The 21,503-nt window shown below is 38.1% G+C and overlaps 1 protein-coding gene across 1 annotated transcript in view; it reads left to right on the top strand.

The window, feature by feature from the left end:
• MOXD1 (monooxygenase DBH like 1) overlaps window positions 1-14,373 on the top strand; it is an 88,878-nt gene extending 74,505 nt beyond the window's left edge. The window contains exons 10-12 of the mRNA XM_061130561.1: window positions 15-157; window positions 12,131-12,299; window positions 12,779-14,373. Coding sequence (XP_060986544.1) covers window positions 15-157; window positions 12,131-12,299; window positions 12,779-12,946 — 480 coding nt within the window. The 3' untranslated portion in view covers window positions 12,947-14,373. The remainder of the gene's footprint in view (window positions 1-14; window positions 158-12,130; window positions 12,300-12,778) is intronic.
• Window positions 14,374-21,503: the final 7,130 nt, after the last annotated feature.

Below are 21,503 nucleotides of genomic sequence, written 5' to 3'. Positions count from 1 at the left end.
ATCTCCATTTTCAGGGAGGATTAAGCACCAGGAATGAAATGTGTCTCTCTTACCTTCTTTATTACCCAAGAATTAATCTTACTCGATGTGCAAGTATCCCAGACATCATGGAGCAACTTCAGTTCATTGGTGTTAAGGAGATCTACAGGCCAGTCACGTAAGTAGTCAATGGATTTCATGATTGGGGTAAGGGTGGGCTTTATTTTCATTGAAGATTCATCACCATGTTATGGGATTCCTTTATGTGCTGTTCTATTTGATTATTTTCAGCTGAGCAGTCCAGGTGAACATCTTAATTGCTATGTCCAGCGTCTTTAAGACTACTCTTAGGTTCACTAGTTTTCTAGGAAGACCTGAAGGATTCAGCAGCTAATTATATTCATGGCTAACATATATTACAGTGAAAGACTATAAAAAATGAACCAGAGGAAAAAGTACATAAGGCAAAACCCACAGGAAGCCAGATGCCAGTCTCCAAGGCGAGCTTTCAAGAAACCCCGCCCAGGGGAGCCTCACAGAATGTGCTTAATTCCACCAGCAGCAACTTATGAGAACACACATGAAGTGTTGTCCACTGCAGAAGCTCATTAGAGACTCAGAGCTCAGAGCTTTTATTGGGGGCTGGTCACATAAGTGCCCTCTGCTTGGCAAATACCAAGATTCCAGACTCCCAGAAGGAAAGCAAGTATTCAACATAAGCAGCCTCATTTGTACAGACAGTCTAGGCATGGTAAATTGCACTTATCATTTAGAGAAAGTTTTATGTTAGTGCAGAAAATTGTTGGCTATTTAAGTTCCCTGATGCCAGCCAGAGGTCAGCCTTCCAAGCAGGTGTTCCTAAGGATGTCAGACTCAGGCTTGCTCTGTTAATTCTTTCTGCACAGTTGTGTATGATAGGAATGACTTATGGCAAAATAATAAGCAAGCTAAATATTATTCTTGCTCCCTTGAAATTGTATATTAGAGAGGGTAAGAAGTAACAGGCAAATATACATATAAAATTTCAGATATTAAAAGATGTCATGAACATAATTGAGACAATGAAGGAAGTGTGTTGTTCTCAGCTGGGTGGTGAGAGCTTATCTGGGGAGCTGTCTTAGTCCCTTCTGCTTTAACTACCACAGACAGGGTAGCTTGAAAACAGTAGAAATTTATCTCTCACTGTTCTGGAGGTTGAGAAGTCCAAGATCAAGGTTCTGCAGATTCAGTGCCTGCTGAGGACCCAGAGAGCCATCTTGTCACAGTGATCTCCCATGGCAGAAAGCTCAGGGGTGCTTTCTCAAGCTGCTTCTGTAAGGACACTAATCCTGTTTATGAGGACAGACTCTTCCAAGAGCCCCACCTCCTAATAACATCACCTTGGGTGTTAGGATTTCAACATGTGAATTTGTGGGGTGGGGCGGGGACAAAAATATTCAGTCTATATCAGAAGGTGATGTTTGAACAGAGACCTAAGTGTTGAGGAGCCAGTCATGGAAAGATCTACAAGCATACTCTGCAGAGAGAAAAGCCAGTGTAACAGGTGGTGAATATGAGGCCAGCATGTTCAAAGAACAGCAAGAAGGTGAGTTTGGCTGAAGCAGAGGGAGATAGGGTGGACAATAAGTGGGACGTATAAGAGCAAGTGGGACCAGACAGTGTAGGACTTTATAGGCAGCATAAGGACTCTGGGTTTTAAATGTAAAGAGAAGCTATTATAGGGTATGGTGCATGTGTGCTCAGTTCTTTGGTCGTGTCCAACTCTTTGCAACCTCATGGACTGTAGCCCACGAGGCTTTTCTATCCATGGAATTTTCCAGACAAGAATACTGGAGTGGGTTGCCATTTCCTACTCCAGGGAATCTCCACAACCCAGGGACTGAACCTGAATCTCTTTTGTCTCCTACATTGGCAGGCAGATTCTTTACCATTGTACCACCTGGGAAGCCCTCTTATAGGATCAGTTCAGTCACTCAGTCGTGTCCAACTCTTTGTGAACCCATGCACTGCAGCACACCAGGCTTCCCTGTTCATCACCAACTCGCAGATCAAGATCAAACTCCTGTCCATCGAGTCAGTGATACCATCCAACCATCTCATCCTCTGTCATCCCCTTCTCCTGCCTTCAATCTTTCCCAGCATCAGGGTCTTTTCCAATGAGTCAGTTCTTTGCATCAAGTGGCCAAAGTATTAGAGTTTCAGCTTCAGCATCGGTCCTTCTAATGAATATTCAGGACTGATTTCCTTTAGGATTGACTGGTTTGATCTCCTTTCAGTCCAAGGGACTCTCAAGAGTCCTATGATAGGATATAGATATTCAAAATGTTAATTTAGTCATTATGTTGAGAAAAGACTCTAGGAGGACAAGATTGGAAATAATATAATCAACCAGGAAATTTGTGATTGTCCAGTTGAAAGGTGAGGGTGCCTTAAACCAGGATGGTGCCAGTAAAATTGGTGAGAAATGGTTCCAATCAGATTACCTCTTGAAGGTAGCCCTCACTGAACTTACTGATTAACTGCAGCTCTGGGAAATGGTGAGGGAAAGAGAAGAGTAAAGGAAAAATAATGATGTCTGAATGGTGCAGGGAAACATGTTTGAAAAAGAAATTGAGAATTATTATTATTATTAAGGTTGATATAGAAAAAAAGGATTTTATCCATTCTTTGCAGTACCACAAAGAAGAATTCGGATGGCTGGTGGAAAGTTTGAAGTGTAGATTTTATTTTTATGCAAGGAAGAATCTTCTAATGATTAGGATTTTTCAAAATTAATCAGTCAGTTACAAAAGGACTGATGTAATTAGACACAAGAGACACATAGATTTTTGAGGGGGTGTATTTAAGGAAAGATTAAATAAACACTTAATGAGGATGTGGTAAAAACATAGATCAGAACGAGAATATAATTATGGCCTGCTTTGTGTTCCAAAATTTTATAGGGATTATAAATTAGAAACTGCAAACACTCTTCTTTTTAAATTAAACCCACTATTCATAGATATGTTCTACTGAGTTCCTATTCAGTCAACCCAATGACCACCATATCAGAGGTCTGTCTCTGCTAAAATACAAATAACAAAATGCTGGTATAAACTAAGTTGTAGCTTCTGAAGTATTTTCACATACGTAATTTCGCTTAATTTATTTTCACACAGTTTTATTAGGTAGAGCAGTATTTGCACTCCCAGTTCAGAGAAGGAAATAGATACTAAAGATTAAGAATCTGTTCAACTTCATAGATTACATAATCAACGGAGGAGGTGAAATTTGTATTGTTGTTGCTATATATGTGCCTTTTTGTTCACAATGACTACATTGTGAACAAATAAAATGTCAATAAAAATCACAATGGCACATAAAATGTCACTCTAGAAGCACTAGGATGTAGTCTTGTTTTTAAAATATCGAGATTGTATGTTTCTTGCATTGGTGTTTAGTCACTTTAATCACGTCCGACTCTTGGGTACCCTATGGATCGTAGGCCACCAAGCTCATTTGTCCATTGGATTTTCCAGGCAGTGATATGGAGTTGGTTGCCATTTACTTCTCTGAAGAATCTTCGGGACCCAGGGATCAAACCCAGGTCTCCTGCATTACAGGCATTCTTTACCATCTGAACCACCAGGGAAGCCCATATTGCTTCTTGCTAAGACTTAACTGGGCTTCCCTGATGGGTCAGACTGTTAAGGAGTCCGGCTGCAGTGTGGGAGACCTGGGTTCAGTCCCTGGGTTGGGAAAATCCCCTGGAGGAAGCTGTGGCAATCCACTTTAGTACTCTTGCCTGGAGAATCCCAGGGACAGAGGAGCTTGGCAGGCGACAGTCCATGGGATTGCAAAGAGTCGGACATGACTGAGAACAGCACAGCAGGACTTAAATAGCTTTGTTTTTTCCCCGTTAGAATATTTTTAACGTATTGACTGGAAAATTCCTAATCAAGAGAACGTTGGAGAGAATGTTAGATGAGCATTCAAAGCTGTGTATTTACAAGATGAACAAACTGCATGCTGTGATCCAGTTATTTTCTTTTCTGCTCAGCTTGTATAAAGCCTCTGAAAATGCCTATCTCTGTGTCCCAACAAGCTTTGTCTGTGTTCACTGGTTTGATCTCCTCCAGGAAATACTGAAGTTGGCATTTTCGTTACTTAGGGAGAATTGCTTCACAGAACAAGACTAGTTTTGAGATGTCATTGCCCACATAAAACATTTAACTACATGTTTGAGTACATTTATTCTACAAAAATATGAATGAAAAATAACCTCTGTTATAAATACATGTTTGGACTTTAAATCAGACTTTTAAGTTTAGTTCATCATCATACTGACATAAATATTATTAAAGGCCAAACCAATAAGGTACTGGCAAAAAGAAAGAAAGAAAGAAAGGGTTTTGGGTGCTTTTTTTCATTTTGCTTATGAAAATATTGCTAATTTGGTTTTAGGATACAGTATTAAACAGAAATATCATATAACATATAATATGTTATATTTCTATTTTTGCTTTTAATGTAAAGGCTATTTAGGTGCTCCATTTTATTTTAAGGATTTTGTAGCAATTCTAGGATTAGAGGATACATTGGTAGAAAAACAGAGACGTGTACATCCTGTCTCAAGATTTATCTGTTGTGGAGGGTGCAGTTTTCCTCTGCCTTCTACAGAGCTGGCAAGGCTTAAGGAAAAACAAAACCTCCCAAAGATCAAATAACAGAATAGATAATGAGTTTAGATAAATTTGTATTCCCTGCTGGATGATACATCAACACTCTCCATGTGGTTCCAGTGAGGTTTCTGTGATGGAAAGTTCCTGCTTCATTTGTTCTATTTCTTTAAAAAAAAATCAGGAGAGGTGATTTTTCTATTCTCTGTAGGAAAAAAGAAAAAAAAATCACTTCATGTTGATAAGGTGTTAAAATCACATAGGCTTATTATAGAGCATTTAGGTAATGCAGAAAAAGGTTTTAAAAAAGAGGACACAAGCTATCACTCCAAATTCTGTTAGAAATAAATAACACTGACATTAATTGAATGTCATTGGAGACATCTTTCTTATAGGTAATGATGCAAAGATGAATAGGTCAGGCCTGTGAAAGTCTCTCAGTCATGTCCAGCCCTTTGCAACCCCATGGACTATATAGTCCATGGAATTCTCCAGGCAAGAATATTGTAGTGGGTAGCTGTTCCCTTCTCCAGGGGATCTTCCCAACCCAGGGATCGAACCCACATCTCCCATATTGCAGGTGGATTCTTTACCAGCTGAATCACCAGGGAAGCCCAGATCAGTGTTAGAAAGATTATAATTTGTGTACTGCTTTAAACAAAAATATTAAAATTTAATTTTGTTTAAATTTATCAGAAGACTAAATTGAAATTGAATAAGTGTTGAATAAATAAACATTGCTGTTGTTTTTAATGACAAGAAATAATATTATATAAAGGAGCTCTCAGATGCTGAGAAAATAGAGCATAAAAGATATTAACACTTTTTTAAACACTGTATTTCAGTTGTAGATCATAAAAAGGAGAACATTTACACTTTCACATTTTTCTCCAAATCTCCTTTTTTGTACCTCCAAATATTTATTATTTATATTAGAATTTTTGTATTCTCAAGATTTTTAATTTTCACCTTTAATTCTGAAACATAATTTCCATAATATTTATTGCAGCTTTTATAGATTCCATGATAATTCCTAATCTTCATATGATTTCTGCATTTCTAGGTTCTTTGATTCCTCAGGATTTTGTCCTCAGTTACTTAATCAAGAAGGACACATGCTTTATGCCCTTTATGTTTGAAAATTTCTGCATTTATATTTCTGCAGCATTTGGTTGGATATAGTAATTGGGAATCATAGCCCACCTCCCCCCCTTCAGAGAGGTCTTTGGATAAATGGGCTCATTCTTCCTCTGCCTGTAGAATTTGTAAGTTCAACTGAACATATTTCAGTGTTGAGTATATGAATCAATTTCTGGAAATACAAAGTGTTTTACATATTTACATATATAAATATTTACATATTTTCTGGAAATATATATATTCACTTCTTTTTTTCATAACAAGGAAATTTTCTTATGTCTACAAACTTTTTTCTATTTGAGATTTTTGTCAAGAGTTTCCCTCTAATTTTTCAGAAATACTCTTATGCCGCTTGCTTTTTTTTGTTTTAAACATACTTGTTGCTAAATTTGTTTTGTTTAAAATTTATTTCCTTTGGTCCATCTCCTTTTTCATCTCATTCTGTTGTTTTATCATCCTGTATTTGAGCTCTTGTTTAATCGCATTCATGTTTTTATTAAATAAACATAGCATGAAACACTTGTGGAAATTCTCTCCAGTATAATTAGTTTATGTCATCTTCTAGAATAGATTTTTTATCTCTCTCTCTCTGTCTCTCTCTCTCTCTTTTTTTTTTTTGGTCTTCACTGGATATTGAAATAATTGAAATGTGATATTATTTCCTTTCACCCTAAGTTTCATGGTTGTTTGGCCATTCCTTCTTTTGCTGAGCCAGTTCTGCTTAAAACTTCTCTTTGGTAAAACATAGATGAGGTTTTGACTACTTTCTAAGCAAATTTGAGAGTAGTTTGCTTTCTCTCCACACCACAGTTTGAGATTTGGGTGATATATATATATATATATATATTTTTTTTTTTTTGGACAGGATATATTTTATGTGGGCTTCCCTTCTGGCTCAGCTGGTAAAGAATCTGCCTGCAATGCGGGAGACCTGGGTTTGATCCTTGGGTTGGGAAGATCCCCTGGAGAAGGAAAAGGCTACCCACTCCAGTATTCTGGCCTGGAGAATTCCATGGACTGTATAGGCTATGGGATCGCAAAGAGTCAGACACGACTGAGCCAATTTCCTTTGTCCACTTGTTGATATTTTATGTACTTTCTCTTCTATATTTTGAGGGTAAAGGGCTGTGTGTGCAGAGGTGTAACTGTCCTCTATATTATAATAAGGCAGTTTTTCCTTCCTCAGATTTTATTAAAAATCTATTAGAGGATGTTTTCTAACTGGTTGGAGCTGACTGCCTTTCAGTAGAGGAATGTCCCAGGCCTTATTATGTCAGTCTGCCAAACCTGTTACAGCTCACAAACCTCTGCTTCTGCCAGGGAGATTCAACTGCACTTGACCGACCCACACGTTCATTTGCTCAGAGAGCGTGCAGAGGGTTAGGAGCTGTGCCTCATTCAGTCAGATTTCCTGGTCTCCTTCTTTAACCATCTGATTGGTAAAGTATAGGTTGTATCTTTTTTGTCTGTTTGTTGATACGTTTTATTTCTTGTTTGTTATTTATTTATTTGGGTCAAATTGCTTGAGATAGAGCTTACATCCAGTTAAATGCCCCCTTGTTAAGTATGGGCTTCCCAGGCGGCTCAGTGGTAAAGGACTCACCGGCCAACACAGGAGATGTGGGTTCGATCCCTGGGTAGGAAAGACCCTCTAGAGGAGGAAATGACAACCCACTCGAGTGTGCTTGCCTGGGACATCCCATGGACAGAGGAGCCGGGTGGGGTACAGTTCCTGGAGCCGCGAGAGGGTCGGACAAGCCTGCGCACCTAGGCAGGCACGCGTGCTAAGTGTGCTGCTAGGAAGTTCTCTCAGACGTGTTCCCCTGTGTAACCCCATCACAGAGGAGCTCTAGGGCGTTTGCATCCCCACTGAGACTTCTGTCACACCTCTGGAGACACCCCCCTCCACACACAGCCCCAGGAAAGCAGGAATCTGCTTTCTGTCACTGTTAGTCTGATCGTCTCTAGACCTTATGAAAATAGGATCATATGGAATATACTCTTTTGTGCCTGGCTGCCTTACCTCAGAATGCTTTTGAGATTCACCTATACTGAAATTCATCTACACATATATATGTATGTATGTATTTGTGTGTGTGTATGTGTATCATCAACCCACTCCTTTTTATTGCTGAGTAGTATTCCCCAGTGTGTATAGACCTAAAATTTCATTTATCTGTTCACTAGTTGGAAGACATTTGGATTGTTTCCAGTTTGTGGCAATTATGAAGCAAGCTGCTATAAATATTATTGTCTTCATCTTTGTATGGACATATGTTTTCAGTTTCTGCTTTAATACCTAGTGGGGGGATCCTTGGATTGTACACTAAGTCTGTGTTTACAGCATTGAGACTCTCAAATGTTCTCCCAAATAACGTACCTCTCTACATTCTCACTGATAACCTGTAAGATTTCCTACTACTTAATCTTCCCAGTGTTCTTTGTATTTTCTTTATTTTGAATTTCATCTATTGTAATGTGTATGCAGTGGTATCTTACTGTAGTTTTATTTTCCATTTCCCCTGTGACAAATGATATCAAGCCTCTTTTCACATGCTGATTAATCATTGATACATGTTCCTTTTTAATTGTTCGAATTCTTGTCCATTTAACTGAGTTTTTTTTTTTTATTATTGAGTTGTCGGAGTTCTTTATAATTGTAAAGAGTTTTTATACTTTAGATATAAATTCTTAGGTGTATGTTTGCAAATAATTTTTTTTCTGGTCTATGACTTGATTTTAATTTTTTAGCTGTATTTTTCTGCAGTCCATTTTATTATTTTTGGTTTGTTTTGTGTTTTTGATATCCCTTGTAAGAAACTGTCGCCTGCCCAAGGTTGTGAAGATTTTCTCTCTTTTTTTTTTTTTCCTAAAAGTTTTATAGTTTTAGCATTAGGTTGAAGATCCATTTTGAATAATTTTCTGTTTGTTGAATTTTCTGAGGTTCATTGTATTTCATACAGACATCAAGTTGTACAAGAACTGTTTGATGAAAAAAGCTACTTTTTTCCTATACAATTACTCTGAAATGTTTGTTGCAAATCCTTTCACCATATATTGCCAATTTCTGGACTCTGAGTTCTGTTCATTGTGTCACATGTTTCAGTTCAGTTCAGTTCAGTCGCTCAGTCGTGTCCGACTCTTTGCGACCCCATGAATTGCAGCACGCCAGGCCTCCCTGGTACATGTTTAGCTTTACTATAATACCACACAATTATTATTATTTTTTTATAGTAAATCTTGAAATGAGTGTGTAAATCCCCAAACTTTGCCATTTTTTTCTTTTTCCAAAGTTATTTTGGATAGTCTTAAAGTTTATTTCATTTCTGTATATTTTTAAATCGACTAGCCAATTAAGCTTATAAAGGAAAATTGCTCATCAATATTAAAGCCTTTATTTTTGTCAACTACAGTGATATATAAATAATACCCTTCAATTTATATGTGGATCTGGGTAGTTATTTAGACACTGCCCAGATGTGCAGAAATGTAATAGTTTTACTTTCTAGAACATTCCTAAATTTCTAATAACTTAAGTCCCAGTCCCAGTGAGAGCAGAACTTACTACCTGAACATTATCTATTTCTGGTTTAGATTGCAGTCTTTTAAGGAAAAATACTTAGGATAAATATTTACTTTTTCAGGATTACTCCTCATTCTGTCTTTTCCTTCTCTTCTTTCCAATGGTAATCAGCAAGTGTGGTGTAGGACAGGCTGCAAGGTTAGTTTGTTAGTGTGATGTTATAAAGTAGGAGCCTGAACAAATTTAGTAGGAAGGGAAAGGAGACGATGAAAATGGGACAAGATGCCAGGTTAGGGAGGTCGTGACACTCTCCTCCCCACCCAGCCTGTCCTGCTGGCTCCAATAAAGGGTTTATTGGGCTTGCCCTTTTTAAAATCCTTTTCTACATAATTATAATAAGCAAGCAAATGTGTTTATACCTCTTCTGTAACTTTATACTGTGAAATCTCAAACAGATGCTAATTTGCTAATTTGTTCTAGCGGTAAACCTTTTTTTTAAGGTTTCATCTATGTAATATACAATACATAAAGAACCCACCAGCCAACGCAGGAGACATAAGAGACGTGGGTTCGATCTCTAGGTCAGGAAGATCCCCTGGAAGAGGGCATGGCAACCCACTCCAGTATTTTTGCGTGGAGAATCCCATGGACAGAGGAGCCTGGTGGGCTACAGCCCACGGGGCGGCAAAGACTCAGACAGGACTGAAGTGACTTGCACACGCGCGTTCACTCTTCACTAGCAAAGCTGCAGAAAACTTAGGGAGTTAGCAGAGATTCCAGTGCCCCCTTGTGGTGTTTTGGGAGATTACAAGCTGATGATCTCCGCTCCCCGCTACCCGTCCGGCATTTTCCTGGTTATAAAGTAGATTTTTCCTTTTCTCAAGGCAAATACCTTATCTCCTTGAAAAGTAAATTTTATTTTTAGTATTTGACTTAAAGTTATTTTATATTTAATTAAACTTAGCTACTTTGGGGAGGCTGTAGCTGCTTCAGTTGTGTCTGACTCTTTGTGACCCGCATGGACTATAGCCCACCAGGCTCCTCTGTCCATGGAATTTCCCAGGCAAGAATACTGGAGTGGGTTGTCATTTCCTTCTCCAGGGGATTTTCCCGATCCAGGGATGGAACAAGCATCTCCTGCATTGTCAGGCGAGTTCTTTACCACTAACACCTAGCTTTTAGTATATTTTAAATGACATGGTATGTAAATATAATGGGCCCCTTTCAAGTTAAATTTTTACTTTATGAAAGTTTTTACATGTACAGATTTTATTTTGTACTGAGTCTGGATTGTACCTCTGTAAGTCTCCACAGAGTATTTGATTTGCGATGTGACAGATTTTAGGTCATTGCTGGATCTGTTTGCTGCAGTGTGATGGCGCTTGCTCATTCTTTGTGGAACGTCAAGGTCTCTGTGCCTAACAGCGCATTTAAAACTCAGCAAAGATATATTGACTTTAATTAAAGAAAAAAGGTTAGGAATAAAGAATATGAAGATCCTCGTATATGACCTATTGTATTATTCATTATCTCACTTATTAAAGTACAGAGGAAATGTTTTCATTTTAAACATAAAAAATTTATCTTCATAATTCTAAAAGACAGTAAAGAGTGTTTTATTTAATTAAAAAGATAATATTCAACATGCCTGAGTAGGTTATGTATGTAAGAGAGAGCGAGCTGATATGACATAATTAAATGAAGAAATTACAAAGATCAAATATTAAAAATGTAGATTCCTCAGAGGTTAATTCATTGCTAATTATTGAAAATTGCTGGAACTTCCTCTTGGGGTATCGAGGGAGCCAAACCCCTACCAGGTACCCATGATAATCTCCTGGATGGTCCATGGAACAGACCATGCAAATTTTTGAACTACACTTAAACACTTTTCCTTTTTTCGAGAATCGAGAATCTAAAACTTATATTTCTTGGACACTTTACATATATTTTTCTTCAGCAGCAAGTAGAAGCAGGGTGTATCATCTTCAAAGTATTTTTTTCTCAGTGAAATTTTAAAAACACTGGTTCAATTAAAAAAAAAAAATTTTGCCACCTAGGTAAGCAAATCCTGGACAACCAACAGTGGTCAGGCTTTTCAACAGTATGGAATTGAAATTTCCATTGTTGTTCAGTATCTTTTGATATTCTGCACATTTCTTCATTACATCATTAGTTTTGCAGTCTTCAGAACTGACACCTATCAGTTATATTGTTAACCAAAGCCAAAACAATTATGTGAGGAATTGTGGGGCTCCGGGGAAGCTTTCTAAGTCAAAACTATTTGTCTAAAAGTAACACTCATCTGCTACTAAACTGAGGAATTTTCTTAAAAAAGACTTCTTATTTTATATGTATTTCTTCTAGTAACTGATTAAGAGTTGATTAGTACTTTCAATCAGGTTATCTGTTTGTGTAAAAATGAACTAGTATGAAGTCTGTTTTAGAATACAATAAGTCCCCTACATCCAAATGCATTTCCTTCCGAGAGAGTGTCCCTAAGTCCAATCTGTTAAGTCCAACAAAGTTTGCCTAGGTACCCAGCTGACATAATCGTCTGTATAGTCATAGGTTTATAGTACTTTTCACACACATAATATGTAGATAAAAAACAAACATAGAAAGTAGCGAAAGCGTTTGTAACCTTACAGTACCATCCTTGAAAAGTGCAGGGGTACACAACAGCTGGTGTACAGGGGTATGTTTGCATCTTTAGCAGTTCACAACTTAAAAGCTCATATTAGGGGACTTACGGTATTGAAAAGTAATGGAAACACAAAATGCTTTTGTTCTGAATATGACTCATTCTGGTTATTTATTTTATATTCAGGACCTGGCCTTTTATTATCAAAAGCCCTAAGCAGTATAAAAACCTTTCTTTCATGGATGCAATGAACAAGTTTAAATGGACTAAAAAGGAAGGTCTTGCCTTCAATAAGCTTGTCCTTAGCCTGCCGGTCAACGTGAGATGTTCCAAGACAGACAACGCAGAGTGGTCGGTAAGCCCCGCTTTGTTTTAATCTTCAGGGAAAACAGATACCGGAGTTTACCGGAATCCACAACAGATAAAATGAGAGGAACAGACAGATATCCATAAATCCAGTTGTCTTTTGATAAGTCTGAGAATTTTTCAATGATTATGTAGATGCCCCAAACCTTCTGATTCCACTTCCTTCAAAGAAGGAAATTTATTCTAAAACTAAAGTTGGGATGAAAAAGGAATAAGGTGGGGTGAAAGCTTCAAGAAGAAACCCGAGAGAGCATGTTTTATATCTCTTCTTTCCCGAAGGTGTGTCTGACCCTTTCTCCACCTTGCTGGGAATCCCTAGGATTCTGACTGATGTCGGACAACTTCAGCACCCGTTGCCCCCTCCCACCCTTTTAACCCCTGCAGAAATGCAGGGCTGAGCAAGCTTGGCCGCAGTCCTGCTCTTCAATCACACACTCAGTGGCTTTGTTTCTGCTCTTTCCTTTTCAGATTCAAGGCATGACAGCATTACCTCCAGATATAGAAAGACCGTATCAAGCAGAGCCCTTGGTGTGCGGGGCGTCTTCCACCTCCCTGCACGGAAATGCCTGTCTCGAGCTGCTCCTGGGTTTCGTGGTCCTGGGCGGTGCACTCAGCCCCAGGAGCGTGTGCCCGTAATTCTCTCATGCTCGGTGACCACGGTTTTCCGTGATCCGAGCCTGACGTTTCCCATGCAGGTTAAGGACATTTATGGGGGTGTGAAGGATGAGGGTGAAGACCTTGGAGACTTCCTCTCACAGGTTCCCTTCCTCCTGTCCCCTCTTCTTCCCCAGGCTTCCTGAGAGATGTCCATCAGGTTCTCATGTTTTCCTCAGAAATATCTGATAAAATGTATGAATCGTTCAGTAAAGCAAAGTTGACCTTACCTAACCTCTTTAAAAAATTGGACAAAGTCAAGTGGAAGTAAAAGACTTCTTTATCTCCTGTATTTCATTTTATTGAAATACTTGTTGTCGTTCTTTTACTTTTTGAAATGATTGATTTCATTTCTGTATTCCTCTTTTTAAATGTTTTTATCTTAAAGGTGTAAATGGAAGTACTGTCCATTCCAGTGTTCTTTCTCTTTACTGCTCTTTGCTGTGATTTCCCGAATGGAACAGTGGTTCTACTTTCTTGTAATATGTGGCTCTGTCTTTCTGTGAATCACCCGTGGGCCCCTGACCTCAACACTTTCTGATGGTGCCCATTCTAGCCTGCTCATTTACCTGAGTCTGCGTCCCAAACCACCCTGAGCCCATCTTTTTCCCCGCTTCCTTGCTCAGCACTGGCCAGGTGAGTTTTTTCCTTGAGCTCTGTCACTATCCAGAAAGAAAGAGGCTGCAGAAAACATAGCAATGGTACATAACTGATTGTAGCCTAGGAGAAAATGTAGCTGGCTGCAAACTCAGTGCTGTGAGGGGCCTTTTGTGAAGGTCCAGGACAAAGGCCAGAGGGTGTGAACCAGCTGAGGAGGGTGTGAACCAGCTGAGGAGGGTGTGAGGTCCTCTCTGACCATGTTGGGTATCACACGTGTTGCATACTGGCTCAATCTGAGTCACAGTTGCTATTGTAGATTTATTTTTATATTAGTTAATAAACTAACTTTCCAAAATAAAATTGTCACCAGTCCTGTCACCTTTTTTGTTCTTTTGGTATAGATCAGCCAAATCTTATCTTGGGTCTTTTGCTCATTGTCTTAAGCTAAGTTTGTTTGGATCATATTAATAAACTAAATGAAATTAAATTTTTGTGTGATTATCTTGTTTACTCCTTGGGAGAAGCAGGTGGTCCAATACTGCCAGATTTGCCAACCACATCAATTAAGAATGTTGTATTTTCCCATTTCATTTCTAAGCTGTTTCTCCCCAGCAAACAGTGTCTTAAACACAAATGATGCATGCCTGTGTGTTTAGTTGTTCAGTATGTGTGACTCTTTGCACCCTGTGGACTTAGCCTGTCAAGCCTCTTTGTCCATGGGATTTTTCAGGCAAGAATACTGGAGTGGGTTGCTATTTCCTCCTCCAGGGGATCTTCCCTATGCAGGGATCAAACCCATGTCTCCTGCACTGCAGGTGGGATCTTTACCACTGAGCCAACTGGGAAGTCTCAACACAGACTATATTGTTTTCTAAATAAATATTGTCTTTTGGAGTTTTTCGTTCTTGAGTCTTTGAATTTGTACACTTAATGGAATGTTTGTAATACTTATGAGGAGTATTTTACTGTTAAGTTTAATTCTTTTTATTTTATAAGATTCTATGATTTTCCATCCAAATATTTATATAATATGACCATCCCAAACACTCCATATTTGAAATTTCATGTTTATTTTTAGTTCAGAATTTCTGAATCTGAGATGTCAAAGAAAAATTATTTCCTTTGGAAATTGTGTAATACTATATTTGTTTTCATTGTTCTTGGTAAGGAAGCTGAATATACTGGCTAGAAAAGGATACACAACTTTTGGAAACTCAAATTTTTGGAGCCAGGAGAAATTTATTTTTCCAGTTGATGTTGCTAAGAATAAAGCAGGTATTCCTCTCATAGGAATCCTCATATATATATATATATATATATATATATATATATATGTATTTATTATATATATATATGTATTTATTATATATATATATATATTTTGAAGCACTGACTCTTTGAAATTAGGATAGGTTATCTGTTGTATTCAAATCCAGCATAGTAAGCTGGTATTTTATGAGCAGAAAATGGTCAATTGAATAGACTCATGGCAGCATCCCCTACCCCCTGAGCCAGAGGAGTGTTCCATGGAAAATATGAAGAGCCATGGAAAATTGCTACAAATTTTAAAAAGCTTACTGTTGCACTTTTCAGAGTCTTGAATATATGACTGCATATTGGAAAGTTCAAGTTATGTAGTGTGAAATTATTTCCCAAACACATTGACCACTTGACCATGTCGTATTGGGCCAGTGTTCCTCAAGGAACAAGCTTTGGGACACGTACTTTTCCCAGCAGAGCATGTCCAGGTTTATGTAACAATTTTTCTAAAAATTTCAAGCTGTTCATGGTGAACTGCAAAGCATAGCCCAACAAACATGGGCCTCCCACTTGTGTTCACTAGTCTGTTCCTAATTTGCTGTTCTATTTTGCCAACACACTATTTTTTTTTATTAACCTAGAGTCAGTACAATTTACAGAGAACATAGAAAAGGAAATTTACATTTTTAAAAGTAAAAAATTCATTAAACTGAATTATGTGGCATGAATAAAATATTTGAGAGGTATTGACAAATAAGGCTATATATTTTTGAAAAGTTTTAGAGCTATAGACATAGACTAATGGTGTGGGACTGATGTAATGCAAAAAAATTTTTTTTTAAATTGGGAAGAGTCATTCCATATTGCAAATATAGAATGCAAGTCTGATTTGAACCAATTTCTTTCAGTATTTTATTTTTTTTTCCATTTATTTTTATTAGTTGGAGGCTAATTACTTTACAATATTGTAGTGGTTTTTGTCATACATTGACATGAATCAGCCATGGATTTACATGTATTCCCCATCCCGATCCCCCCTCCCACCTCCTTCTCCACCCGATTCCTCTGGGTCTTCCCAGTGCACCAGGCCCAAGCACTTGTCTCATGCATCCAACCTGGACTGGTGATCTGTTTCACACTAGATAATATACATGTTTCGATGCTGTTCTCTCGAAACATCCCACCCTCGCCTTCTCCCACAGAGTCCAAAATTCTGTTCTGTACATCTGAGTCTCTTTTTCTGTTTTGCATATAGGGCTATCGTTACCATCTTTCTAACTCTCAGTATTTTAAAATAAGCCCATTAAATACTGACAACCAAAATAATTCCATACATTTGTACAGTGTTTTGAAATTTGCAAAGTGTTTTCGCAATACTTCTCACTTAGTGTTTAAAACTGCTCTTCAAGTTGAGTACTTGTGTGCAGAAACGCTAACCAGATAGCATAATGTACAGCAGTAATCATTGGAGACCTAAGTTTCAATCACTTCACAAACTTCACATGTATAAATTAAATCTAAATTACTGCACTTACTAAGCTTTGTCTGCCTCTTGGTAAAGTAGCAATAATAGATTCTCACCTTATGAAGTTGCTTGTGGATTAAATGTGACGATGAAGGAAGAGCATCTGGCATAATGAACCATCAATACTAGTTTTCTTCCTGCCTTTGCAAAATCTCCAATTTAAGGTAAACAGTATCTGATAACAAGTGCAGATTTTTCTCTCCTCCTTACAGACATCATCAGCTGAAATTTGACTTTAACTGAACCACTTTTACTGAGTAAATGACACTTGTCAAATGAATATTAGGTCTGAGTGAATTTGGCAATCGTGAGTTCATGCTCAGTTGCTAAGTCGTGTCAGACTCTTTGCAGCCCCATGGACTGTACCTGCCAGGGTCCCCCATCCATGGAGCTTCCCAGGCAAGATGTTGCTATTTCCTTCTCCAGTGGATCTTCCTGACCCAGGGATCAAACCCACGACTCTTGCATTAGCAGATAGATGGGTTCTTTACTACTGAGCCACCAAGGAAGCCTGAATTTGGTAATCACTCCCTCAAAAAAAATTTTTTATTGACTGCCTGCTTGTTATGTTTTAAGTTTCTGAAGAGCAAAAATACTATGTTTTGCTCTTTTATTTCGGAAAATAATGTGTTCTCATTGAAACTAATGATATTTCAGAGTTGAAATGAACTGTTTCTTGTCTTTTATGTGGTTAGTTTTTAAGGTGAATAGCTTTAAAATTCTACACTATTTTTTATTGCTTCATGAAAATTTTTCTTCCATATTTGATTACAAAAACTTCACATTGAGAAATTATAAGTTGTCTTCTATTATTAAGATATTTCAGGAAAAATATGTTCTTCCAAATCATTCTACTAAATATAATATTCTGTTAACCAAAATTAAGGAAAAGACAGGGGAAATAAAAAAGAATGGGGTGGAAGAGGTATCTATCCATAGTAACAAGGAAAGTGTTTCTCTTCACCACTAGATGGCGATCTGTGCATCTGTTTGTCAATCCTGTCTGCTCTGGAGCAGGTTTAAATGTGCTAGATTGCTCCAACAACCTGATCTGAGCCTTCACATCTTGGATTCTACTTCTTTCCATATTACTTTATTTTTGTTCATTCTAAATTCAGTTACCTGAAATTTAAGCTTTCTTTTTGAGAGTTTAGCTCTAGGGTCAATCTTTAAGGTTTTTTTTAACCTTTTACTGTAATGATTCTAAGCCTCTTTCTAAAACTCCCAAATTGTTTTACTGTAGCTTGTGTTATTTTATACTTCACCTTCTAGTTGGGTTTACTTTGATCTTAAATTTCTGTTCTGTCTCTCACTGTTTTGTTTTCATTTTTAAAATTGAATTGTTGTTCAGTTGTTAAGTTGTATCTAACTTTTTTGTGATCCTATGGCTTTGCTGTCCTTTCCTCTCTCCTGGAGTTTAGTCAAACTCATGTCCATCAAGTCAATGATGCCATCCAGCCATCTTATCCTTTGTTGCCTCCTTCTCCTCCTGCCCCCGATCCCTCCCAGTATCAGAGTCTTTTCCAATGAGTCAGCTCTTTGCATCATGTGGCCAGAGTACTCAAGCTTCATCCTCAGCATCAGTCCTTCCAATGAATATTCAGGATTGATTTCCTTTAGGATTGACTGGTTTGATCTCTTTGCAGTCCAAGGGACTCTCAAGAGTCTTCTCCGATACCACAGTTCAAAAGCATCAGTTCTTAACACTGCTCAGCCTTGTTTATGGTCCAATTCTCACATCCACACACAACTACTGGAAAAACCGTAGCTTTAACTATATGGACCTTTGTTGGCAAAGTGATGTCTCTGCTTTTTAATATGCTCTCTAGGGTTGTCATCGTTTTTCTTCCAAGTAGCAGTTGTCTTTTAATTTCATGGCTGCAGTCACCGTCCACAGTGATTTTGAAGCCCAAGAAAGTTAAATTGAATACTCAGTTTCAATTCTGATCTAACCATTTCAATCATTGCTTCTCAATTTCTTAATTGTTAAGTTCATTAGTCCTCTATTAATATATATGTGTGTGTGTGTGTGTATATATATATATCTATATATCTATATATACTTCTTTAATAACAGTTTGATGTCTTTAAGTGGGATTGTGAGCAGTAGTGAGAATGTGCTGTGTAAACAAGGGAAGTGGAGAATTTTTGCTCTGAAACTCTCTGCTTCTACATCACTGTCTTCTTGTAAAGGATTTCCCAAGAAAGATGAGGATAAGTCTTTGGTGCTTGAAGTCATCTGTTAATCTCTCTAGGGTCGTAAACCCTATTGCTCAGACGGCATACTGGATTTGCAAGAATGATGGTGCTTTTCACAGACCACTTAGTGCTTGTATGAAGTACTCTGTTCTTTAAAACTCCATCATCCCCAAATTATAAAAGCACAGAATTTGGAGTAGACTATGACAAGTTCATTCCCCTAGCCAGGAGCCATATATGGGCAGTGCACTTGGAGGAGTGAGCAAATAATGGTAACTAATCCTACTCATGGGGTTGCCCATTTTCTTTGGTCACTTTTGTGATTGCTAATGAGCTGGAAACTATTTCTGTTTTTTTCTTCTAAAATTTCCATTTTATGACTAATAGGGATTCCTATAGTCTGTCCTTTACATTATTGAGATGTGGTTGTACATATGAACTCTGTAAGAAATCCGAGTGCAGACTTTCAGTTCAGTTCAGTCACTCAGTCGTGTCCAACTCTTTGCAACCCCATGGACCGCAGCATGCCAAGCCTCCCTGTCCATCACCAACTCCCAGGGTTTACCCAAACTCATGTCCATTGAATCAGTGATGCCATCCAGCCATCTCATCCTCTGTTGTCCCCTTCTCCTCCTGTTTTCAATCTTTCCCAGCATCAGGGTCTTTTCAAATGAGTCAACTCTTCACATTACGTGGCCAAATATTGGAGTTTCAGCTTCAACATCAGACCTTCCAATGACACCCAGGACTAATCTACTTTAGGATGGACTGGTTGGATCTCCTTGCAGTCCAAGGGACTCTCAAGAGTCTTCTCCAACACCACAGTTCAAAAGCATCAATTCTTCTGCACTCAGCTTTCTTTATAGTCCAACTCTCACATCCATACATGACCACTGGAAAAACCATAGCCTTGGCTAGGCAGACCTTTCTTGGCAAAGTGATGTCTCTGCTTTTTAATATGCTGTCTAGGTTGGTCATAACTTTCCTTCCAAAGAGTAAGCGTCTTTTAATTTCATGGCTGCAATCACCATCTGCAGTGATTTTGGAGCCACCCCCCCCCAAAAAAAAAATAGTCTCTCACTGTTTCCACTGTTTCTCCATCTATTTGCCATGAAGTGATGGGACCAGATGCCATGATCTTAGTTTTATGAATGTTGAGTTTTAAGCCAACTTTTTCACTCTCTTTCACTTTCATCAAGAGGCTCTTTAATTCTTCACTTTCTGCCATAAGGGTGGTATCATCTGCATATCTGAGGTTATCCATACTTCTCCTGGCAATCTTGATTCCAGCTTGTGCTTCATCCAGCCCAGCGTTTCTCATGATGTACTCTGCATATAAGTTAAATAAGCAAGGTGACAATATACAGCCTTGACATACTCTTTTTCCTGTTTGGACCCAGTCTGTTGTTCCACGTTCAGTTCTAACTGTTGCTTCCTGACCTGCATACAGGTTTCTCAAGAGGCAGGTCAGGTGATCTGGTATTCCCATCTCTTTCAGAATTTTCCACAGTTTATTGTGATCCACACACTCAAAGGCTTTGGCATAGTCAATAAAGCAGAAATAGATGTTTTTCTGGAACTCTCTTGCTTTTTCGATGATCCAGCGGATGTTGGCAATTTCATCTCTGGTTCCTCTGCCTTTTCTAAAACCAGTTTGAACATCTGGAAATTCACGGTTCACATATTGTTGAAGCCTGGCTTGGAGAATTTTGAACATTACTTTACTATTGTGTGAGATGAGTGCAATTGTGTGGTAGTTTGAGCATTCTTTGACATTGCGTTTCTTAGGGATTGGAATGAAAACTGACCTTTTCCAGCCCTATGGCCACTGCTGAGTTTTCCAAATTTGCTGACATATTGAGTGCAGCACTTTCACAGCATCTTTTAGGATCTGAAATCGCTCAACAGAAATTCCATCACCTCCAGTAGCTTTGTGCATAGTGATGCTTCCTAAGGCCCACTTGACTTCACATTCTAGGATGTCTGGCTCTAGGTGACTGATGACACCATGATGATTATTTGGGTCATGAAGATCTTTTTTGTATAGTTCTTCTGTGTGTTCTTGCCACCTCTTCTTAATATCTTCTGCTTCTGTTAGGTCCATGCTATTCCTGTCCTTTATCGAGCCCATCTTTGCATGAAATGTTCCCTTGGTATCTCTAATTTTCTTGAAGAGATCTCTAGTCTTTCTCATTCTATTGTTTTCCTCTATTTCTTTGCATTGATCACTGAGAAAGGCTTTCTTATCTCTCCTTGACTTTAAACAATTTTAATTTTTCATCCATCATTCACCCTTGAGCCAGACACACTGCTACAGACATGAACTACGCTGGCAAACAAGAGAGCTCAAGTTCAAATCTCAGGAGAAAAGCAGATTGTAGGTATGGCTTTAAGCAAATCTTTTTTTGTTTTTTTCTTTGCATAGCTAATACAGCATTAATTCTGATAGCTATAGGATATAGTATTTTTTCCTCTATAATTTACAGTTTTACTTATCCTCATGTTTGACCTGTATATTGTTTACAACTAAGTATTATATTTGCCTTCAGTAGTGATATTTTTAGGACTATTAACTTATTTTATGTATTATCTACAGATGAATTTGAGTTCAACAGTTTAAAAAAGCTTCTTATAAGCAAGATATCCATTCAACTTTATAAATTATACTTGTGAGTACTCTGCTTACAAGAGTAATAAGGGGAGTGGAATGAGTGGGCAGAGATCCCTCAGAGGAGGAGCACTTGGGTTATATCCTGTGGCTAATATTGCACATCTACAGAAAAGCACTTTTACTTGGAATTGTTACACAATGCTAAGTCTCTGGGTCATAGCAGCTCTTAGTAATTATTCTGATGTGTAGACTTGACATTAAACCAGATCTGAAAGAGACACGTGCACCCCAATGTTCATCGCAGCACTGTTTATAATAGCCAGGACATGGAAGCAACCTAGATG

This window comes from Dama dama, chromosome 26 (assembly GCF_033118175.1).
Source record: "Dama dama isolate Ldn47 chromosome 26, ASM3311817v1, whole genome shotgun sequence".
Taxonomy (NCBI): domain Eukaryota; kingdom Metazoa; phylum Chordata; class Mammalia; order Artiodactyla; family Cervidae; genus Dama; species Dama dama.
Note: the sequence above shows the minus strand (reverse complement) of the source record. Positions and strands in the feature narration are given on the sequence as shown.